The sequence below is a fragment of the Mus caroli genome, chromosome 11 (assembly GCF_900094665.2).
Source record: "Mus caroli chromosome 11, CAROLI_EIJ_v1.1, whole genome shotgun sequence".
Classification (NCBI taxonomy): Eukaryota; Metazoa; Chordata; class Mammalia; order Rodentia; family Muridae; genus Mus; species Mus caroli.
The window spans coordinates 76519920-76540294 of record NC_034580.1 but is presented as its reverse complement, the minus strand read 5'-3'; the positions used below and the strand labels follow the sequence as shown (position 1 = coordinate 76540294).

General features: G+C 44.4%; 2 protein-coding genes across 6 annotated transcripts in view; both read left to right on the top strand.

Annotated features, from left to right (window-relative positions):
• Asic2 (acid sensing ion channel subunit 2) overlaps nucleotides 1-20375 on the top strand; it is a 1137334-nt gene that overhangs the window by 438687 nt on the left and 678272 nt on the right. The window lies entirely within an intron of this gene.
• LOC110305189 (prohibitin-like) lies at nucleotides 14601-17091 on the top strand. Of its 5 annotated transcripts, none has more exons than XR_002379140.1 (2): nucleotides 14601-15571; nucleotides 16772-16812. XR_002379140.1 is itself a non-coding variant. In XM_021177010.2 (2 exons), exons 1-2 carry the CDS (start codon nucleotides 14661-14663, stop codon nucleotides 17013-17015), a joined length of 1005 nt encoding a protein of 334 aa, XP_021032669.1. In that variant the 5' UTR covers nucleotides 14609-14660; the 3' UTR covers nucleotides 17016-17091. The 5 variants fall into 5 exon arrangements, 4 of the variants coding, with proteins under 4 accessions (XP_021032669.1, XP_021032672.1, XP_021032671.1 ...); XM_021177010.2 differs by lacking the exon at nucleotides 16772-16812 and adding an exon at nucleotides 16826-17091 and having other exon boundaries at nucleotides 14609-15475; XM_021177013.2 differs by lacking the exon at nucleotides 16772-16812 and adding an exon at nucleotides 16826-16920 and having other exon boundaries at nucleotides 14609-15107.

Here is a 20375-nt window from a genome sequence, read left to right as displayed (position 1 = left end):
TTTCTACTCTCTCTTCCATTTCCTCCTTACCTCGATTCTCCCTCCCTCCATTTCTATATAACCTTCTCAAGGTATTTCTCTAGAAGCCTTGGCCAGTTTCTTATCAGCCAAGAAAAAGGGAGGACATGACGGCTCCTTATGTGGTTGAGGTTTTTATTACAGATATAAGGGAAAGCACAGGCATCTATCTGGCACAGTCCAGAGCCAGTTTGACAGAGTGTGGCTGTCAGATTGAACAGGACTATGTGAAGGGGTAGAGGAGAGAGCAAGAGAGAGGGACCAGGGTCCAAGAGGCCAAGAGAGAACCAGGAAACCAGCCAATATGGCTGGGTTACATAATGAAAAGAAGCTATGGGAAAAGCCCCAATCTAGTCCCTAGATTGGAGAGTGTAGAACAAAAGGTGGGGGGGTGCCAGCCAGGATGTTTCAAGTAGTGGCAGTGTTTTGATATGTGAATTTGTCCCTGGTATAAAAACCTAATATAGATAAGATGAATTACAGGATCCGTCTTTATTCAGCTAGAAGAGCCCACAGAAGGGCCCTCTAGAAGGGCCGTCTTAGTTGGGGCTGCACAGCTCTCTGGCATCAGTGGGCACCCTTATTTAAGGATCCCAAGGGAAAAGATCTTGGCCGGTTCCCTGAGCTTGCTCCTGGACGTGAAGTTGCAACCTAATGAGGTGCTGCCCTCGTGTGGCTGCCCGGTGTCAGTGCAGAATCAGAACAGAAGCCTGGGCTGCAGTGGTTGGTGTGCCTCAACAGACACCTGGCTGTATTGTCATGGTCCCAAGCTAACAAAGTAACAGTAAAAATCGAAGATCAAAAATGACTTCTTGATATTAACGTGATGCAGTTAAACTTCTGTTGGGAAGAGGCGCAAAGAAAGAAGGATTTTCAGGATGTTCGCTGTAACCCGGAATCCACAGTTCTATCCTGTTCCCAGGTCAATCCACAAATGCAGAAACAAGCGCTCAGAAATAACAATAAAAATCTGAAAGATCACAGCAGCTCGCAAGTGGCAAAGCCGGCTTGGAAAATCAGGCCTGGGTGACTCTTCTGCCCCGTGTGACAGCTCCTAATAGCCTGAAACTGCAATATTTAATGTTGTCACTAAGCCTTTTCTTTTCTTTAATTGAGGCCTTTACCAAAATGACATTTTCCCATCCTCCGCATATCCGCGGAGGTTCCCTAATGAAGTGTTTATTCAACGCGGTGAGCGGAGGCTATCTGTCCTGACAGGCGAGTACTGCAGGCCTGGCTCAGTGCCCAGTCCTAGGTGACTGGATAGCAGAGCCACAGGGGTGTCAGTGAAGGCTCGCAGGAGGGTGGCCCATGTTGGGCCAGCCCATGTGACACCCGGGCACCGAGAGGATCCAGGAAGGGTGCCCTTACAAGCTAAGAAAGCCAATCTGCCTTTCAAATCTGGCTAGTTTCCAAGCTAGCAGCACGCATGCTCAATCCAACCACGCTGGGAGCGGTGTGGCAGGTGAAACAGATTCACGGAACCTTTAAGATTTGCTTTTTGCTGCGATGCCGCGGGGTAGGGGGAGGATGTGTAATGCTCTGTAGTGCAGAACATTAGCACAAGATTGTTAGTTGACAAAAATTACTGTGTATTTCAAAATAGTGGGTAAGAAGAAGTTTGAATGTTTCCCAACATGCAGAGGTGATGGATGTAGGAGGGAATGATACGTCAGCTTCTGCATCCTGATCATTGCATGCATAAATATGGAACTATTATATGTCCATTGAAGAAGAAAAGAAAGATGTGTATCATTAAAGAATCAGATAAAGGGGAGAGGTTCATGCTTTATTTAAGCCAATAAGAGAGAGAGAGGGAGAGAGAGAGAGAGAGAGCGAGCATCTATGTATGTGAGTGTATATGGGATATGTATATACATATGTGTACTAGTGTATATGTGGTGTTGTGTGTTGGATTATGGGATATTTGCCACTTCTTAATTCAAATTCAATTTCTCATTAGTTTGATATTTCATAAATGGGTTAGTGGGTACCTCAAAAATATATTTTAAATTAAATTCTTGGTCCCCCTCACTCCCAGGATGCTCCTCCTTTGGTCTCCCTCCATCTCAGTAATCGGCAGCTGCCTTTGGCCAAAGTTTGTCTTTGGTTCCGCTCCTTCTTCTAAGATCCACCCTCATCAATCCTGGCTTCCAGAGCTGCAGCAGCTCATCCAGGATCTGACCTCTGCCCTTTTACCTACTAGAAGAGGTCACTGCATCACCTCCAGCCATTCTGTTTATACTCTGGCCCACTTGGATCCTACCACTGTCCTTCTCAGAGCTCAGTCTCCTCACAACCCAGCCCTGAGAATGTCCCCAAAGTTCTTCTGTTTTTCAGAATGAGAACACAAGTTCCCCCTCTCCTCTCTAATTCGACAAACTATCTCTCTCAGCTCCCTCCTTCCCTCCATCCCTCCTTCCCTCCATCCCTCCCACCTCCCCCTTCCTCCCTCACAACAGACTTCAAGATTTATGCAGTGAATGCACAGATCTTAAGTATGTAGAACAATGATTTTTTTGTTTTGTTTTGTTTTTTGTTTTCCAGAGGTAAACAACCATTCTGGCCAGGCGATGGTAGTGCATGCCTTTAATCCCAGCACTTGGGAGGCAGAGGCAGGAGGATTTCTGAGTTTGAGGCCAGCCTGGTCTACAAAGTGAGTTCCAGGACAGCCAGGGCTACACAGAGAAACCCTGTCTCGAAAAAACAAACAAAAAGCCAAAACAAACAAACAAACAAACCAAAATAACCAAAAACAAAACCAAAAAACAACCATTCTACTTAGCTGGGGGGTGGTGGGGGTGTACCTTTTTGTGTTGATGCCCGACCTTCACGATGCTGTGAAGTTTCTGTTGTGGAAACAAAGCATGTTTGATTTCTATGCTTTCCGTGGGAGGGCATTCCTTCTGTGTGCAGCTTCGGGCTATGTGCATTTCCACCTTGGGCATATGCTAGGAATAGAGTTTCTGACTGATAGATTATTGACTTACATTGGAATCACCACAGAGTGTGCTAGTGTGGTTTTTCACTCCTACAAGGTGAGAGGCCTGATGATGTCAAGTTCTCCTAAACACTTGGTATTTTTCAGGCTTTTTAGTTATTCTTAGAATGTACAGTGTTGCCTTATTTGGTTTGAAATCTCATTATCCTTGGGAATAATAGGATCTGAGCAGCGTATTAGTTTATTGGTAATTTAAATATCTGTATCAGTTGTTTTTTTTTTTTTTCAAATTGCCTGTTCAAATATTTCGTCTGTTTTTGGAAATTCAATTTGCTTGTCTTGCTGACTTGAGGATGTTCTTTCTTTGTTCTTGATGTATGCTCCCACGGGGCTCTGGCTTGATTCTTTTCTCTGCCCCGACCTTTGGCTGTGACATTTTAAATCGCACCACAGCTGCTGCACGCAGTCTTAGGTGACCTCAGTCCTTAGTGTGCTCTCTCTGCTCTGCAGAAGATCCTCCGGGTAGCTGGAAAGTTGGTGCTTCTACTCAAGCCAGATATCTGGGCCATTGTCATCTTCTCAGAGGGACCTCTCTACTCACTGCATACAGAATGTATTCCCCAAACTTCCTATCTGGCTTTATTTTTCTACACAGAATGTGTGTAAGATACCCACAGACAGATATGTGTCTACACATCTGTCTGTATCCCACTTCCCAGTTGATTTTATCTCTGTGAGAACACAATCAAGGTCCATTTTGTTCCTTATCATCCCTGAGCCTCTAAGAAGTATCATAGTTTCTGAAGTATTTAAAAACAAAACTTACTAAGTAAACGACAGAGTGGATGTCAGCTAAATGTGAGTATGGCACAGTAACAAATGGCCCTGAAACATCAGTGTTAGTATATCAAAGGCTTTCTTCTCTCCTGTGTTCTAAGTCTAATGTGGACTACCAAGGAGTTGTTTTCATTGCTCAAGGCCATCGTTGACAGGGAGCCTTTACCTGTCAGGCTATACCACAAACAAGGGCTCCGAGGTCTACCAGGACAAAAGAAGAGAATGTTGGGAATGGAGCAGAGACCATTAAGTTATTTGGTTCAGAAGTCACATTTGTCACCTTTACTCATATTTCACTGTCCAAAGCAAGGTGACCAGTGAAGCCCAGCTTCCAAAGAAATGGGCCTGGAAAAGGGGAAAGAGCTGGAAGTCCCTTTGAGCATCAGTAATGCCTACTGCAGTGCATGGGGTCATGTGTGAATTCAAATACCCCAACTGCTGAGCGAATGAATGAATAGATGAATGAATGAGTAAATGAATGAATTCAGGAAACAGCAACTGGAGAGTGAGGCCAGGGCCACAGTGGCTGAGCAGTGTTTTCCACGCTTCTTTGCTCCTGAACCCCAGGCAGCACGATGGGACCAGCAGTGCCTGCCCTTGAGAAATGGTTGGGCTGGACAATGCTAATGACCAAGTTCTGGAGCAGGGCAGCCATGTGTTTGCTTTATTGCATTTTCAATTTTTTTCCAGCAAAATGCACATCATGTTTCACACGAATTACTAAAGTAGACAGCATTTGGTCCATTTAACAGATAGGCCAGGTAAGGGATGGATAGAAGAGAAAGGTCCCCATTCTCCCAGTTGACTAGTTCCGACCTCAGCTCTAGTGCCATGTGCTCTTTCTTCTGCATAATGACAGGGTCCAACTCCATGTACTACCCTGCGACCGCCTTTATCTCCACTTCATTCTGATTCACCTCAGGCACCATTCCAATGTGGCTTTGCACTGATGTTAACTGACATCCCCCTGCATCCCATGCTGCCCTTGGTGAGGACGACCTAACCAATTGAGTCATTCCACCAAAGCTTTGTCCATTCATTGGGTTTCTGGGCTCTGCTTTCTGTCAAAGGGCTAGTTTTCAGGACTTACCTGTGCCCCGCTGCTTACATTGCTAAAGCCCGAAACTTCCCGCAGGTCACTGAGCTCTTGTTTATGAACCTCTGAACACACAGCGTTGGCCATGTAAAACTACCTCATAATTTCTTCATTTGAAAAATGAGGATCACACCCACTCTGCTTTCCCAAGAGACATATTTTCCATGAATGAAATGAAGTAGTAGATATTAAAGGATTGGGGAACTACAGAGAGGCCATAGAAATTGATTGTTGCTGAGTAAACACGTCTGTTGGCATCAAAGAGAACCCAGCGCCTCCTCATGCTTTATATTAATTCTGCTCCTGGAGCCTCTGTTTTCCCTCTCCAGATTCTTTACAGAAAACTGCAAACAAGCCCAAGCAACTATTTTCTTTTTAAATGTCTCTTTTGGCTTAATTGAACGATGCACACGCCTGCCGGCTGTGTGGCAGAATTCCTTTGAAGGGACCAGTCTACAAACTGGACTCCAACCAGCAATTGAATGGAGCTCAATCAGCCCAGCCTTGAGCTTTTACAGAAATCCCATCTTCTCGCTCAGCTCTGGCCTAGCTCAGGATTTGGTATCCTACGGCAGCCCCCTACTCAAGGCAGTTTCAAAGCATTTGCTAAAGGCCTCAAACCTCACCTGCCTCTGCCCTGGCATGAGGCCACCTCTCCCACTGCTCACACTGTCAACGCATGCATTTGTTATGACAGTCTTCAAGCAGGTGGCAGTGAAATGTCTGTTTCTCACCAAATGAGCCTGTTATGACAAGCGCCTGGCAGATGTGGAACAGACATCTTCCCTGTAACCTGCAGGAGGCAGCTCTGTGTGGCTGCTTGGCTGGGATGGCCCGCCAGTGTGGAACTTACTGGCACACTCGAGCCACCTCTCAATGTAATTTCTCCCTTGGCAATTTGGGACCTGGTTTGTCGGGCTGTCCCTTGGGGATCCTGGTTATTGAAAACTCTCTGGTTCAATTTTCTCTGCCATCTGCCATATCGGCTTCCCCTGAAAAATGCTGTCTTTTGTTCCTAATGCTTCAGTTTGCACACTGAAGGCAGAAGGACTAATCTGTCACTCTATATGGGTCACTCCAACTATACGTGTCAAAATATCAGAGTCTGGTTTCCAGTCCACTCCTCATCAACATTTCATAGAGTCGTCCCTCCCAAGAGAGCTCAGCAGGTGGCGCTCACCCGGTTTTTCTAGGTAGGCTATGCCTCTGGGATCAACAAGGCCTCTGTGACAGATTGACTCCTGACATACTTGGCCTTGTACCACTACTGAATAAAAATCTCCCTCTATGTTTTAAATGGTGACTAAGATCTTGGTAGTAGATATCGTGGGTTGCTGGTGGCACGCATGGGCATTCCTGCTCCTGGGTTTAGCTGGTCTCTCTTGCCATCTGGCACATCCTCTGACTTCTTTGTTGCAGCAACAGAGGCCTCCGCAGACAAGAGAGGAGGGGAGCTGAGCCCAGGGTGCTGCATTTGATAAGCGGACCCCAGTCTTCTTTCTTAACTCCATCTTCTCCCATTGCTTACGCCCCTTAGAGAAGATATGAGTTCCAGGGTTCTCTTCCCTGTCTCTCTGAATGATCATGATGGGAGCCAGCATAGAATTCTCACATTATGGACATATCTACTTGGTTCCCCTAAGACACTATCACCCTCCATTTAACTCCTTTTAGGAAGTAGGCTAGGATCCACCCTGAAACTGTTGGTGCTGGGAAAGAGATGCCTACTGCAAGAGCATCTTTTCACACTTCTGAACCACCCTGGTGCCTGCCAGCTGAGGGGAGTGGGTTTCATCTCCTGAGCACCTCTGTTCCTCACCTAGGATCCTAGAAAACACTGCGAGTAGAATGTCCTTTCCACAAATAGGTGACCCTCTCCTACCCCCGAAACAGTGAAGGTGCAGCCTCCCATGGTCCAGGTAGTCTCTTACGACTTAGGTCACTTTATCACTCCCTTTGATAATTACTTGTAGTCAGCTTACTCCCTAGAATAACAAGATGATAATATAGGATAATGAGATGATAATATAGGATAATGAGATGATAATATAGGATAATGAGATAATAACCGGAAGACACACCATTTGTTAAGCATCTTTACTAAGCTAAGCATTTTATCTTGACTATTCTATCTCATTCCTACAGGGTCTCCTTGATGTAGGAGAATGGCTTGCTGATAAGAGTGAGTGTGTCCTGAAGGCTATTCTCCGGGGTGACAATGTGAAAGGTGGCTGAGCTGTAAGAGGTGGAGACTGGTGGGAAGTGACATTGGAGATATCACTATCTAGAGAAATTGATACAGCCCACTCTCAGGGGACCTGGTCAAGTCTCTTAAGAAGTGTGCTATCACTTTCTGTCACTGAAAAAAAAATCCTGGCCAAACAACATAGATGGAGAAGGAAAGTTTTATTTTAGCTTACCATTTTGAGGGCTTCAGTTCACAGGCACCTGGCTCTGTTGCTTTTTGACTATGCAAAAACCTGGACTGCCACAGGGCAGTCCCCCAGTGACCTACTAGGTTCTAATACATCCCAGTAAGGCTACCAGCTGACAACTAAGCCTTCATTCAGCACATGGCCTTTGGGGACAGATTTCAGATTAAAACCATAAGAAGGGAGTTTTCGTCAAGGTTCCCCTTCTCTCTGGCTTCCTGACTTGCCATGAGATCTCCCCTTCTTGTGAGCAATGACTCCATAATACTGTCTACCACATTGTGGTCCAGCCAGGAGGGCCATCTGCAGAAGCTGCACTGATTAGGTCACCTCCCCTTGGACTTCCAGCCTCCATGATTGCAAACCGAAAGCACATTTTCTCTCTGCCCCCCACCAGCCCTTGGCCCACCTAATTTCAAGTATCGTGTTAAATCAGCTCAAAATGAGCACATGTATGTGTATTCTAGAATGGAACTGTCCACAGCTTAGGTAAGCCTCATGTCCTCCCAGCTTAGAGAGGACCCTTGGGTCCCTTGAGACTAGGGGTGGGGTGGGGGAAGTGCTATAGACAGATCATGGAGTCTGTGGTCCCAGGAGCTTTAGGAACCAAATCTCTGTGTCCCAGTTCCAGCTTGGAAAGGCTAGTGAGGTCTTCCTGGAGTAGAGAGCCATGAGTGGAAGCCAGTCTCACTACTACTGCTTGATACTGACTTTCAGGACTCTTTCTGAACTGGCAGCCTCCCAGACAGACTGGACCGCAGCATCTACATTAGAAATGTTAACTTCTGAGCAACCGCTTGCTCACTGGTCAGCAGCACGCTGCACTCACAGCCTTCCTCTCCTTTCCCCCTGCTGTGGGGCTCCTTGTCCATTTGCCTTTCCTTACCTCTTATATTTTAAGCAAGAAGTAAAGTGTATTTTTCCTTCCTGCATATTTTTTTTTCCTACCAGTTGGTGCAAGGGCTGAAAGCTGTCAGAGCAGTAATGCATTGCATCAAATTAACATATTCTTCTGAAATGGTAATTACACCCCTTTTGTGCGCCTCTGAATACACGTTTTTTGAAGTGTGAATGAGGCGCTGACACTGGGAGTCTCACTCTAAATGATCATTATTAGTGCATCTGTCCAAATGATTCACGGGAAATGGCTGGCAGAGGTTTCTAAGCTGAGAGGAATTTAAAGGTGAGCCACAGAGCCCCCTTAGAAAAGTTCTCACCTCAGCCTTTTTTTTTTGGTGAGAGTTCATTCCTTCACACCCTAGACTATTTCCAGTCCATTGATGCTGCAAGAGTCAAGTTCCTCTGCACTGAGTGTCTGAAGTACACAATCAAGTTAGCCATTCAAAGGAAGACATCCATCTTCCCCTCCATGGTCCTAGGAAAAATGGCAGACAGACTGTTCTGAACAAAGAAGACAGAGGACAGCTCTGAGCATATGTGTTGGGGCCAAGAGATGTAATCCCAGAAGCTGTCTTCAGGAGGTAGTTGGGCAGAGCTGATGGCAGTGAGTACGTTCCACCTTTAGGGACAAATCATTGAACAAAGGAAAGTAAATCAAGGCTCCTTGTGCAAGACTTTGACAGTCCTTAGAAAGCTGGATCTTTATCTTAAAGGAATGAGACGCCGTGATAGAAGGTTTTATAGAGAAAGGAGGGGGAATGCTCAGGTCTGCTGCCAAAGATCCTCCCAGTCTCTATAGGGAATGGACTGAAAACAGAACATAGCAGAAAGAAGCACTTAGAAGGTTGTGGCTCCGGTCTAAATAAGACACTCAGGCTGGTGCAGAAAGATGGCTGTAGAGATGGAGACACAGTTGGCTCTGATAGGAAATAGAAAATGAGACAGATTACCTGGGGCTCTGGAGAAGCTGGGCGGCTAAGGTGGTGGTCCATGGTGATCTTGAGGCCCTCTGTGGCACTCTGGGGGATGTGCTTCTATTAGAGACATGGTTGTTTCGGTTGCAAGTCAGTGATGCCCATCGAGTCTGGTTACTGAAATGGTGGGAGGAGTTCTCTGGAAAGGATGCAGTCATGTTACACAGCACTCCAAAGAAGCAAGGGCCACAATGTAACAATTAGATTCCAGGGGGCTGGAGAGATGGTTCCATGTGAAATCCTTACTGTGTGAACATGAGAAACTGAGTGTGGATCCCCGGAGAGTGGTATGTACACTTGCATCTCAGTACTGGAGGAGGCTGGGGGGGGGGCGAAACAAGACAGGCAGATCCCCAGAATTCATTGGTCAACAAGACTCATTGAATCAATGAGCTTCAGGCTCAGTGAAAGAAAGACCCTCTCTCAAGAAACAAGGGTGGAGAGAGAGTATGATACCTCATGTCAACTCTAGCCTTTCTATGTGTCTGCACAGATACTATACACAACAGCATCAATAAATAAAACCAAATTAAATAATTAAATTCAAATAACAAGTCACCTACTAAGAAATTCTTATATACCTCTGCCCCTGCCTTTCCTAACTAACAAGACGTAGATGTCCCATGAGAACCATAGTGTGGGCACAAAAGTTCTTTGTGTCACAGATTCGGGTATATAGGAAAAAAAAGGGGGGGGAGGGGACTGAAATTCAGTGACTTTGAGATAAAAATAAATAAATAAATAAATAAATAAAATTTGTAATGGCTTTACCTTTGCCATGAAATTCCTCCATGCCTTGTTTGTAGCAAAAAATGCTGTCTGATTACAAACAGGACATGGTATGTGTGTGTGTGTGTGTGTGTGTGTGTGTGTGTGTGTGTGTGTGTGTGTGTGTGAGTTAGGCTGACTATACAGCTTTGCTGATCAACCATGAGGCTCCCGTACTATGCTATGAGTAACCCAACCATTCTGGTGCTATACTAGACCTGAAGAGCAGAGAGCTACAAATAAATAAATAAATAAATAAATAAATAAATAAATAAGACAATGAAGATAGGACAATGGGCTATTTAGAAACAGAATCCACATTATAATCAATGAAGAAGCAGAGTACTACTTCAGAGAAGGTCCTAAGTTGGCTGTTATTGGTGTCCTTGTATCAGGAGGGAAGCTTGGACATAGATGCTGATGGGGAGATGGGCAAAGAACACACTGTGGATTGGAGAGAGGTACACAGAGAATCCCTGTGTCAATGGGAAAAAAAAGAAACCCAGACTTTCAAAGCTACAGATTAACACTGTCGAGACTGCTGATCATCTCTAGGTGCTAGGGAGAGAGAGGAGGAGGAAGAGCCTGTAGAGAGAGATTGACCCCCCTCAAAGTTTAATTTTAAAGTGCAAAGAAGAATGAGACATAAACTAGTCTCAAAGTATCTCAAGGAGTTGACTGGATACCTGCAGATGTGGAAGCCAGAAATCCCTGTGCAGGTTATGATCAGTGGGCACACACCTGGGTCATGTCAGGTCTCTGACACATACAGTACACATTCACACAAACCAAACACATACATAAACAAAAATAAAAACCGATGCTTTTTGGAGGCATCTAAGCAGTACATTCTGGATGCGGAGCATGGCCAAGCATGGCAGTTCATGACTGTAATCTGAGTACTTATGTCTTAGAGTTTCTCTTGTTGTCATGGAAACACCATGACCCACAGCAACTTGAGGAGGAATCACAGTCCACTGAGGAAAACCAAGGCAGAAACTCAAATGGGTCAGGCACCTGGAGGCAGGAGCTGGTACAGAGGTCATGGAGGGGTCCTGCTTACTGGCTTGTTCTTCCTGTCTAGCTTGGCCTGCTTCCTTTAGAACCCAGGACTACCTGCCCAGGAATGGTGCGCCCACAATGGATTGGGCTCTCTCCCATCAATCACTAATTAAGAAAATATCCTAGAAGCTTGTCTGCAGCCAGTTTCATATGGCTACTGTAACAAATGACCTAGTGTCTCACAACAGCATACATTAATTCTCTTGCAGGTCTAGAGACAGGAACTAATTCCTGAGAGCTGCTATCCATTCATTGGTGGGGCCGGCTCCTCCTGGAGGCTCTGGGGTCGGGGGCGGGGGGGGGGGNGGTTTGATGTATCTATTTTCTGCATTGACTAACTCAGGGTCCCTTCTTCATAGTACTCCAAAATTTGGGCCCATGATTCTCTCCCCTGTTGAAGCTGATGTCTTGGACTCCCTTTGATAGGTCCCTTTGCAATCACCTGGTTCTGCTTGGCTAGACCTGGACTCCCTCTGTATTTTAAGATGATTGGCTTAACCTCATCTTCAAAACCTCCTTTGTCATCTAAAGTGATAGACCCACAGTTTCTGCGATCCAGATGTATGCAGCTTTGGGAAACTATTATTCAGCTTCCTGATAAAGCTACAAAGAAAACATTTTCACAGCCAAGACTTGGAGAGAAGACTGGAAATAAGAAAGACAGCTGGGTTAGAGGCCATGAAGGTAGAATCTGGGAGAGTTGAAGCTTAAGAAAAGTGTTTGGAAGATACTATCAAGAAGACCTGAAATGTAACTTTTACATAGTGTTAAATACAATTAACTAATACAACTAATCAAATACAATATAAATTAAATTGTTTGTCTCCATCACTGGGTTTCCACCTCACAAGGAGTAGTTGGCCCTTTTGTCTCCTTTCAAAAACTGAGACACAGTAGCAAGTGGGTCAAGAAAGGGGCCAATGTCAGTAAAGCTAGGAAACTACAGGATACACTTTAAAGCACATGGCTAGCTTGACTCAGAAGGGAAGGTAGAGAGGGTTGAGAGATTGTTTCATAGGATCTTGGATCATTTGATTAGAAAAGCCAGGGAGGTCTTGAAAGAAGGGATAAAAGGGGAAGGAGATTTGTGGAAACTGGCAGGATGGGCAGAGGCAAGGGTAGGCAGTGTAGTGTGGCTAGGTAGATTTTTCTCTGTTCTACATTCAACAAGCAGCAGAGGTGGCAGTCACAAACTGCACCAGAAAGAAGTTTTGGGGCCACCAATGCAAAATCATGGATGCTGACTTCAGAGCTAGACGAACAGAAAGAGGCAACAGTTGGGTCCTAATAAAATATGGGCAGCAAGGATCAGATAACTCCCCCTGTTCCGATCCAAAGCCCCACTAACATGAGTGCAAAGAGATCTTTAACAAAACAAAGTCAAAATCCAGGAAAGAACTGGAAAAAAATGGAGAAATACCAAAAGAACTTTGAAAGCTAGAAAACAAATGGGTAAGTAAAATTTAACTTTCATACCAGAGAAAACTGAAATAAAATTTCCATAAGGTGCTGGATTGATAAACAAGAAGCCTTCCAATTGCATTTCGGAACTCAGTAAACAACTCTGGAACTTGAGGCCATAAATGCCATACCAAATGGCAGTCTAGTTGAAGCCAAGCAATGTGCAATTGGTTGGAACTCTGTAAAAGAAGCCATTAGAACCCCTCTAGCCAAAAACTAGCAAGTTTCCATCCTTACCAAGCGAGAGACGAAAGGTTGGCTCTTTAGAGAAGCTATATCAAGGCAATTCAGAATTGGAAAACACCATGCACAGCTTGGGAAGAGTGGGAAGTGAAGATTTACTATATCATAAGGAGGCAAGTAGAGTCCAGAAAGCCACTAGCCTTTTGACAGGAGACTGGAGAGAAGATGAGCTGACTTACCAGAGAAAAAACCCTTACAGAACCAAACAGGTAAACTTCCCTCAGCAACTTGCTGGCTGCAGGAACACCCTGCTGGGAGTATAGCAAGGAACAAACACAGCACAGCACATGTACACAAAGCTGCCCATTGTCTCTGCAGCGTCTTGCTGCTGCTGCACACAAAAGGATGCCAAGCACCGAAACACCTGAGTGACACCACTAACTGAAAGACAGAACATAGGAGACCGCAGCAGGAAGCAAAGATAATATCAAAAGGAGAGGAGAGGAAACTAGGAGGGAAAGTCAATCAATTTACATTCTCAGAGATATTTAAAAACATTCAACCCATGAAACAGGAATTATGTTGTTTGGTTTTTTTTTTCTTTTAAAGAACAAAATTTCTCTTGCAAATTCTGAGTCAAAATACAAAGTTCTACAAACACACACATGCACAGATGCATACACACACATGTACACACATACATACACACACACAGGTACACATGCAGACACGTACACACACAGAGTCAAACACAGCAGTGGAAAGTTGGCTCAGCAGTTAAGAGCACTTGCTCTTGAAGAGAGCCTGGGTTTGGCTCTCAGAATCCATAAAAATGCTCACAGTCATCTAAAACTCCAGTTCTAGATGGTCCAACATCTTCTACTCCTGACTTCTTCAGGCACCAGGCACACATATGGTGTACAAATACCCACGGGATAAACTCTCATACACATAAAATAAAGCAAATAAGTGTAAAACTATCTTGAAAGTTAGTAAATGCAATGATAAGAGAATGGAAAGAACAGGAAAAGAGAATAAATTAGAAAGTACTGCAGAGGATGAAAAGTCTAATCCAGTCTAATCTAGAGCTGAGAATCTTATCTAAACACTAGTCAGAAAAAAAAAAAAACCTAAAACAGAATAGTATAGGTTTTCAGACTTATGGGGTCTATTTATGCCCAGCATAATAAATAAAATCATTATGAAATTTCATAGTGAACTAAAATTAAAAATACCAAAAACTACCAGAGAGAAACATAAAACCACACACATACATACACACACACACACACACACACACACACACACACACACAGAGAGAGAGAGAGAGAGAGAGAGAGAGAGAGAGAGAGAGAGAGATCACAAAGGCACTGAGGTTATCAACAATACTTGTCCCCCGAGCTAGAGAACTTTAGGGAAATGCCTTTGAAATCTGGGGAGGGAAGCACTGTGCCCAAATTTCTATGCATGGCTAAAACAAAGGCAGTAAATAAATAAAAAGAATGCCACAACATGCGTCGTTTTCTTCAGAGGTGACTGGGATATTGAACCTTCATTTAATGAGATGCTACAATGAAGAAAAAGAGAGACGAAGCCAAGGGATATTTTATACACACACACACACACACACACACACACACGTGTGTGTGTGTATGTGTGTTTATATAATTATTAATATATTATATATAAAAGTATAATTACTTTGTCTGTTTTCATTATATATGTATAACATATATAGTATATAATAATAAATATACATATATAATAAAAGCATCTAAAAACCCCTGATTTCTGCTTCCATGTGTGCCTGTGTGTGTGTGTGTGTGCGCGCGCGCGTGCGCGCGCACGCACATACGTGTGCTCGTGTCATTCCTGCCTCTGTGATGCTAAAGGTTGAACCCAGAGCTTTGTGCATGTTAAGAAGCCCTCAGGGGAATTCATGTGAAGATGAGTGAAAGCAGGTGTAAGTGAATGCAACAAAAGGAATCATGGCTGCCAAAGTGTTTGAGTCCATCGGAAAGTTCGGCCTGGCTTTAGCAGTTGCAGGAGGCGTGGTGAACTCTGCTTTATATAACGTGGATGCTGGGCACAGAGCTGTCATCTTTGACCGATTTCATGGAGTACAGGACATTGTGGTAGGGGAAGGGACTCACTTTCTCATCCCTTGGGTACAGAAACCAGTTATATTTGACTGTCGCTCTCAACCACGGAATATACCAGTCATCACTGGTAGCAAAGATTTGCAGAACGTCAACATCACACTGCGTATCCTCTTCCGGCCCGTAGCCAGCCAGCTTCCTCATATCTACACCAACATTGGCCAGGACTATGATGAGCGGGTGCTGCCATCTATCACCTCAGAGATCCTCAAGTCGGTGGTGGCTCGCTTCGATGCTGGAGAATTGATTACCCAGAGAGAACTGGTCTCTAGGCAGGTGAGTGATGACCTCACAGAGCGAGCGGCCACATTTGGGCTCATCCTAGATGACGTGTCCCTGACACATCTGACCTTCGGGAAGGAGTTCACAGAGGCGGTGGAAGCCAAACAGGTGGCTCAGCAGGAAGCGGAGACAGCCAGATTTGTGGTGGAAAAGGCTGAGCAGCAGAAGGTGGCAGCCATCATTTCTGCTGAGGGGGACGCTAAGGCGGCTGAGCTGATTGCCAACTCGCTGGCCACAGCAGGCGATGGCCTGATCGAGCTGCGCAAGCTGGAGGCTGCTGAGGACATTGCGTACCAGCTCTCCCGCTCTCGGAATGTCACCTACCTGCCAGTGGGGCAGACTGTGCCCCTCAAGCTTCCCTAGTGAGGTCTCCCCTGCTTCACCTTCTCCGGCCAATCAGTCCATGGTCTCCAACATTTTGAACAACGCCTTCCTTCTACCCCACCCCGGAAAGCATGGTGAAATTTAATGATAGGCTTAAAGTGAAGGAAATAAAAGTAAAACCACTTCAGGACACACACACACACACACACACACACACACACACACACACAATTTATCTATCTATCTATCTATCTATCTATCTATCTATCTATCTACACATATATGTATATATATATACACACACACACATACATACACACACACTGTGTGTATATATGTGTGTATGTATATAGTGTGTGTGTATGTATATATGTATGTATATATATATAGTGTGTATATATATATATATATATATACATATATATATACATATATGTGTAGATAGATAGATACACACACATACACACGCACACAAACACATTTAGTGCCTTCTGACATTGGACTATATCCCCAGCCCCTTAAGCAAAAAAGCTAAGGAGGTTATAGAATGTTCCTAAAGTGAAGGCAGTTAGAGATTGTAGATCCCCTCATTGTCCCTATGTCTGATGCATTGAGATAGATTTTACATTTCTCAGAAGTGAATTTGGTTTGTGGTTGTGGTGATATTTATACAAAGGGCAAACGGAAACTCCAGGTGATGATCAAGTCTAGGAAAAGCAAAAGGTTGTACAAGAAAGGGAAACAGAAGTGCAGTATATTGCACAGAAGACTATGGAACGCAACTTGTGTTGTCAATAATAATACAGATATAACTAAAAGCCATACAGTTATTTTGGAAGTTGCAGGCATAAGAAGAAAGGAGTTTATATGTATGCATAAGTGAAAGCTTGCATGTATTTACAGGAGGTACGAAAATTTAAAATCTTGTCTTTGGTATTCATTTTCATTTTATTTTGTATATGGCTATTTTGCTTGCACACATGTCTGCTCGCCACATGCATGCAGTGCCCATGGAGGTCAGAAGAGGGCATCAGATTCCTGGGAACTGGAGTTAAAGATGAGTGTAAGCTCATGTGAGTGCTGGGAACCACTGAGCCATCATCTCTCCAGCCCTCTTCTAAAGCAAAAACTCCCTACTCAGAGAGCCACTAAAAGAAATATGTGTATGCTAAATACACATAGGAATAGGAAGACAGGGTTTTGAAGAAACTACTTTGGGATTTAGATTGTTTGTCTCCAAGAAGCAGAACTAGAGGTGTGGGTAGACAGGAATGAGGACTGCCGTTTCATATTTTAACCCTTCAACATTATGTTCATTCTCTGTCTCTTGCAAGGAACGACCACAAACATGGTTGCTTCAAGCAGCGCCCACTTGTTCTCCTTCACAGCCTACCTGTGGTTATAATTCTGAAGTGGCTTCATAGGATGGAGCTAAGGTGTTGGCAGAATCCTGCATTACCTGGAAGCTCCAGAGGAGAGAATTTTGCTCCCTTCTTCCATCTCCCAGGAGCTGCAAGTGTCACTTGGCTTGTGGCTGTATCAGCGGTCTTCAGAGCTGGTGTTTTCAAGGACCCCTGACCCCTGTCTTCCCATGGCCTTTTCTCTGTGTCAGGTCTCCCTCTGGCTTCATCTTAGAAGGATACATGTAATTAAAATTCCCAGCCCAGTGGAAAATCCAGTGTAATCTTTTCAACTTAAGATCTTTAATTTGATCACATCTACAAAGACCCTTTTCTGAAATAAGGCAAATGTACACAGGCTCCAGAGGTGGTTATCGCTTAAAGAACTATTTCTTAGGCATTGACATTTAAAATACAGTTTCATATATTTATGAATCAAAAGTTAACTAATAGGAGGAGTGGATATAATCCATTTTTTACTATAATTATCAATGAGAAATTACAGAAGACTTTCAATTCAGCATGACGCATATCTGTAGCATTCTGGAATAATGAACATATGTCACTTGAGTAAAATGTTAATTTATGAGAGAAAAAAAGAGAGGCAGGAAGAAGTATTTTATGTTTTGGCTGATCCACATTTGAAGCTAACAAGTTCTATTCCTTTCGTTTTAAATACAAACCCTAGGCAAGTCTCCAGTTGAGTGACACTGGCAAGTCTCCAGTTGAGTGACACTGGAAGTGTTGTTTCCTGGAAGACATATGTGTGGCACAAACACACGCCTACTGAAGCCAAGAGCACAGGCTGGAGAGAGATGTCATGGGGTTTTAAAACCAAGAACATGGCTTTTCACCATCTAGAGAGCCATTTACTCTTGAGCTGTAACCTAGCTACTCCGTTTTCAACTATTTTAAATTTTTCTGGGACTATCTAACCACAGATTGAAACATCAAATCCCATAGAGGCTTTAAAGATCATTGAATCTAACACAGTGCATCCAAGAGTTCAAGGAGGCCCAGAGGGGCAATGCAATGACTTCTAAGATTGCAGAGTCAGGGCATGAACTTGGGGCTTTTGGTGACCAATGGTTAGGACACATAACACTATTCATTTCTCTATAAATCTCTTTCCTGCACTTCTCTGAAATTTAGCAAGCTGTGCTACCCAGGAATCTTGGAGAATAGAGTACCCAAGGCATAAGGAGAGCTATTTACTCTGGGAAATACAAACTGGGAAGTTGGTTGTTTTAAAAATCTGCATCTGGATGAATCAGGGACTTAATCAGCTAAGTATGTTCAGGTACAGTTCATCTACTATGGAGAGGCAGGCAAGACAAAAGCAGGAATCTTGCCCTTTTAACCTTCAGGTCCTGGTGCCTTGTTTGACATACAGAAAGTGCCCAGGAAATATCTACTGACTGACTAAAAGACCAACTCTCCTAGGTTTCTTGCGGGATAGCTAAACTCAATCACTGAGTAACTAGATGAATGTGTCTGAGCTGTCTTCATTGCGCAGACCCATTGCCACTGAGAAAGGTTCTAACTGCACTAACCAACCTTACTGATGTTCTGATGTCCATGGACTGTTCTTGTCTAGGCAGCCTTGCTTACAGGAACCTTTCAACCCTTTCATCTGGACAGGGCCTTAGGTCATCTGAGGCATGAGTTTAAGTGTGCTACTCTATCAGTCATAACAAAAGCTGTGAGTGCCCCTCTACCTAGAACCCCACAATGGAAACCTTGAAGATGGTTAGGTTATCCAAATTTTAAATCTCAGTGAGCTGTCCTTTAGGATGAATCAAGAGACATAGTCTTCATCCTCTGTTCACAGGAAAGCTTGTTCTGGCTTGGGTGCTTCACATTAGCACTTCTCATGGTTAGCACTTTGTCTTAGTCAACATTTCTAGTCCTACACAAATATCATGACCAAGAAGCAAGTACGGGAGGAGCAGGTTTATTCAGCTTACACTTCCACATTGCTGTTCATCACCAAAGGAAGTCAGGATTGGAACTCAGGCAGGTCAGGAAGCAGGAGCTGATGCAGAAGCTATGGAGGGATGCTACTTTCTGGCTTGCTTCCCCTGGTTTGCTAAGCTTGCTTTCTTATAGAACCCAAGACTACCAGCCCAGGGATGGCACCTCCCACAATGGACCCTACCCCCTTGATCACTAATTGAGAAAATGCCTTACAGCTGGATCTCATGGAGACATTTCCTCAAGGAAGGCTCCTTTCTCTGTGATAACTCCAGCTTGTGTCAAGTTGACACATAAACCAGCCAGTACACACTTCATGATTAAATTCATGTCCACTGCCCAGTGAGGCAAAAGGAGCTCACCCTGAGTACCTACTGTGTGACAAGGACTTGTCCCCCCCCCCCAGCAGATGAAAGAGCTGGAGCTTCCCATTTCTCACATGTGAAGACTGAGGTAGTTGAGCCAGATAACAAAGCTAGTGTGCTTTCCAAGGTAAGATACAAACTCACCCTCTTAATCCCTAAACCCGAGCACTCTCCATGATGTCATGTTGGAGTGGCATGTCACACAGAAGCTGCTGCCTTCCAGAATGAGCAGGTTTCCATGCCAAGGGAAACATCCTACCCAGCTGGCACAGCTGGGCTCAACCCCAGCAGCTCCTACCGTCCGTAGAATTTCAGCTGTTGCTTCAGCAAATTGGCCACAGGCTGGAGCAGTGCCAGGGAAACCCATACACCTTCTGATACAGATAAATGTGAAGATGCAGGCAAGATGACTCCTAGTGAGGGGACATTGATGGGGAAAGTTTGATTGCCATTTTAATCTGAAGGCTTGCTAACTGATGAAGTGACCCGCAACTATCTCACTCTGACAATCTCTAATGATCGGGTTGATTAAAATGCATTATCCAAGGTTGTGCTGCAAGGCACATATCAACACAGAATGTTAATGGCTGGCTCTGCTTAGGAGAGAGTCTATGTGTCAAGATGCTTGAACCACACATTAAACTATTTCCAAGCCAGGCTGGATTCTGGATTTTCTTAGTTAGGGTTTTACTGCTGTGAACAGACACCACAACAAAGGCAAATCTTATAAAGGACAATATTTAATTGGGGCTGACTTACAGGCTCAGAGGTTCAGTTCATTATTATCAAGGTTGGAGCATGGCAGCATCTGGGCAGGCATGGTGCAGGGAGAGCTGAGAGTTCTACATCTTCATCTGAAGGCTACTAGTGGAAGACTGACCTCCAGGCAGCTAGAATGAGGGTCTTAAGCCCACACCCACAGTGACACACCTACTGCCACAAGGCCACACCTAATAGTGCCACTCCCTGGGTCAATCTTATACAAACCATCTCGTGGATCAACTCCAGAGCTCAGCCTGTGGCTTAGGACATAGACTCTGACATGAATCTTGCTTGGGCAGTAGTTGAGCTGAGTACCATATTAGAAGATCTTCTCTTCCTCCTCTTCCTCCTCCTCCCCCTCCTCTTCTTCCTCCTCTTCCTCCTCCTCCTCCTTCTTCTTTCTTCTTCTTCTTCTTCTTCTTCTTCTTCTTCTTCTT

Coding starts and splice junctions, on each gene's coding strand:
- LOC110305189 (XM_021177010.2), top strand. CDS start 14,661: ATGGCTGCCAAAGTGTTTGAGTCCATCGGAAAGTTCGGCCTGGCTTTA. Junction 15,476..16,825: donor GTGCCCCTCAAGCTTCCCTA/GTGAGGTCTCCC, acceptor TCTCCTTCACAG/CCTACCTGTGGTTATAATTC.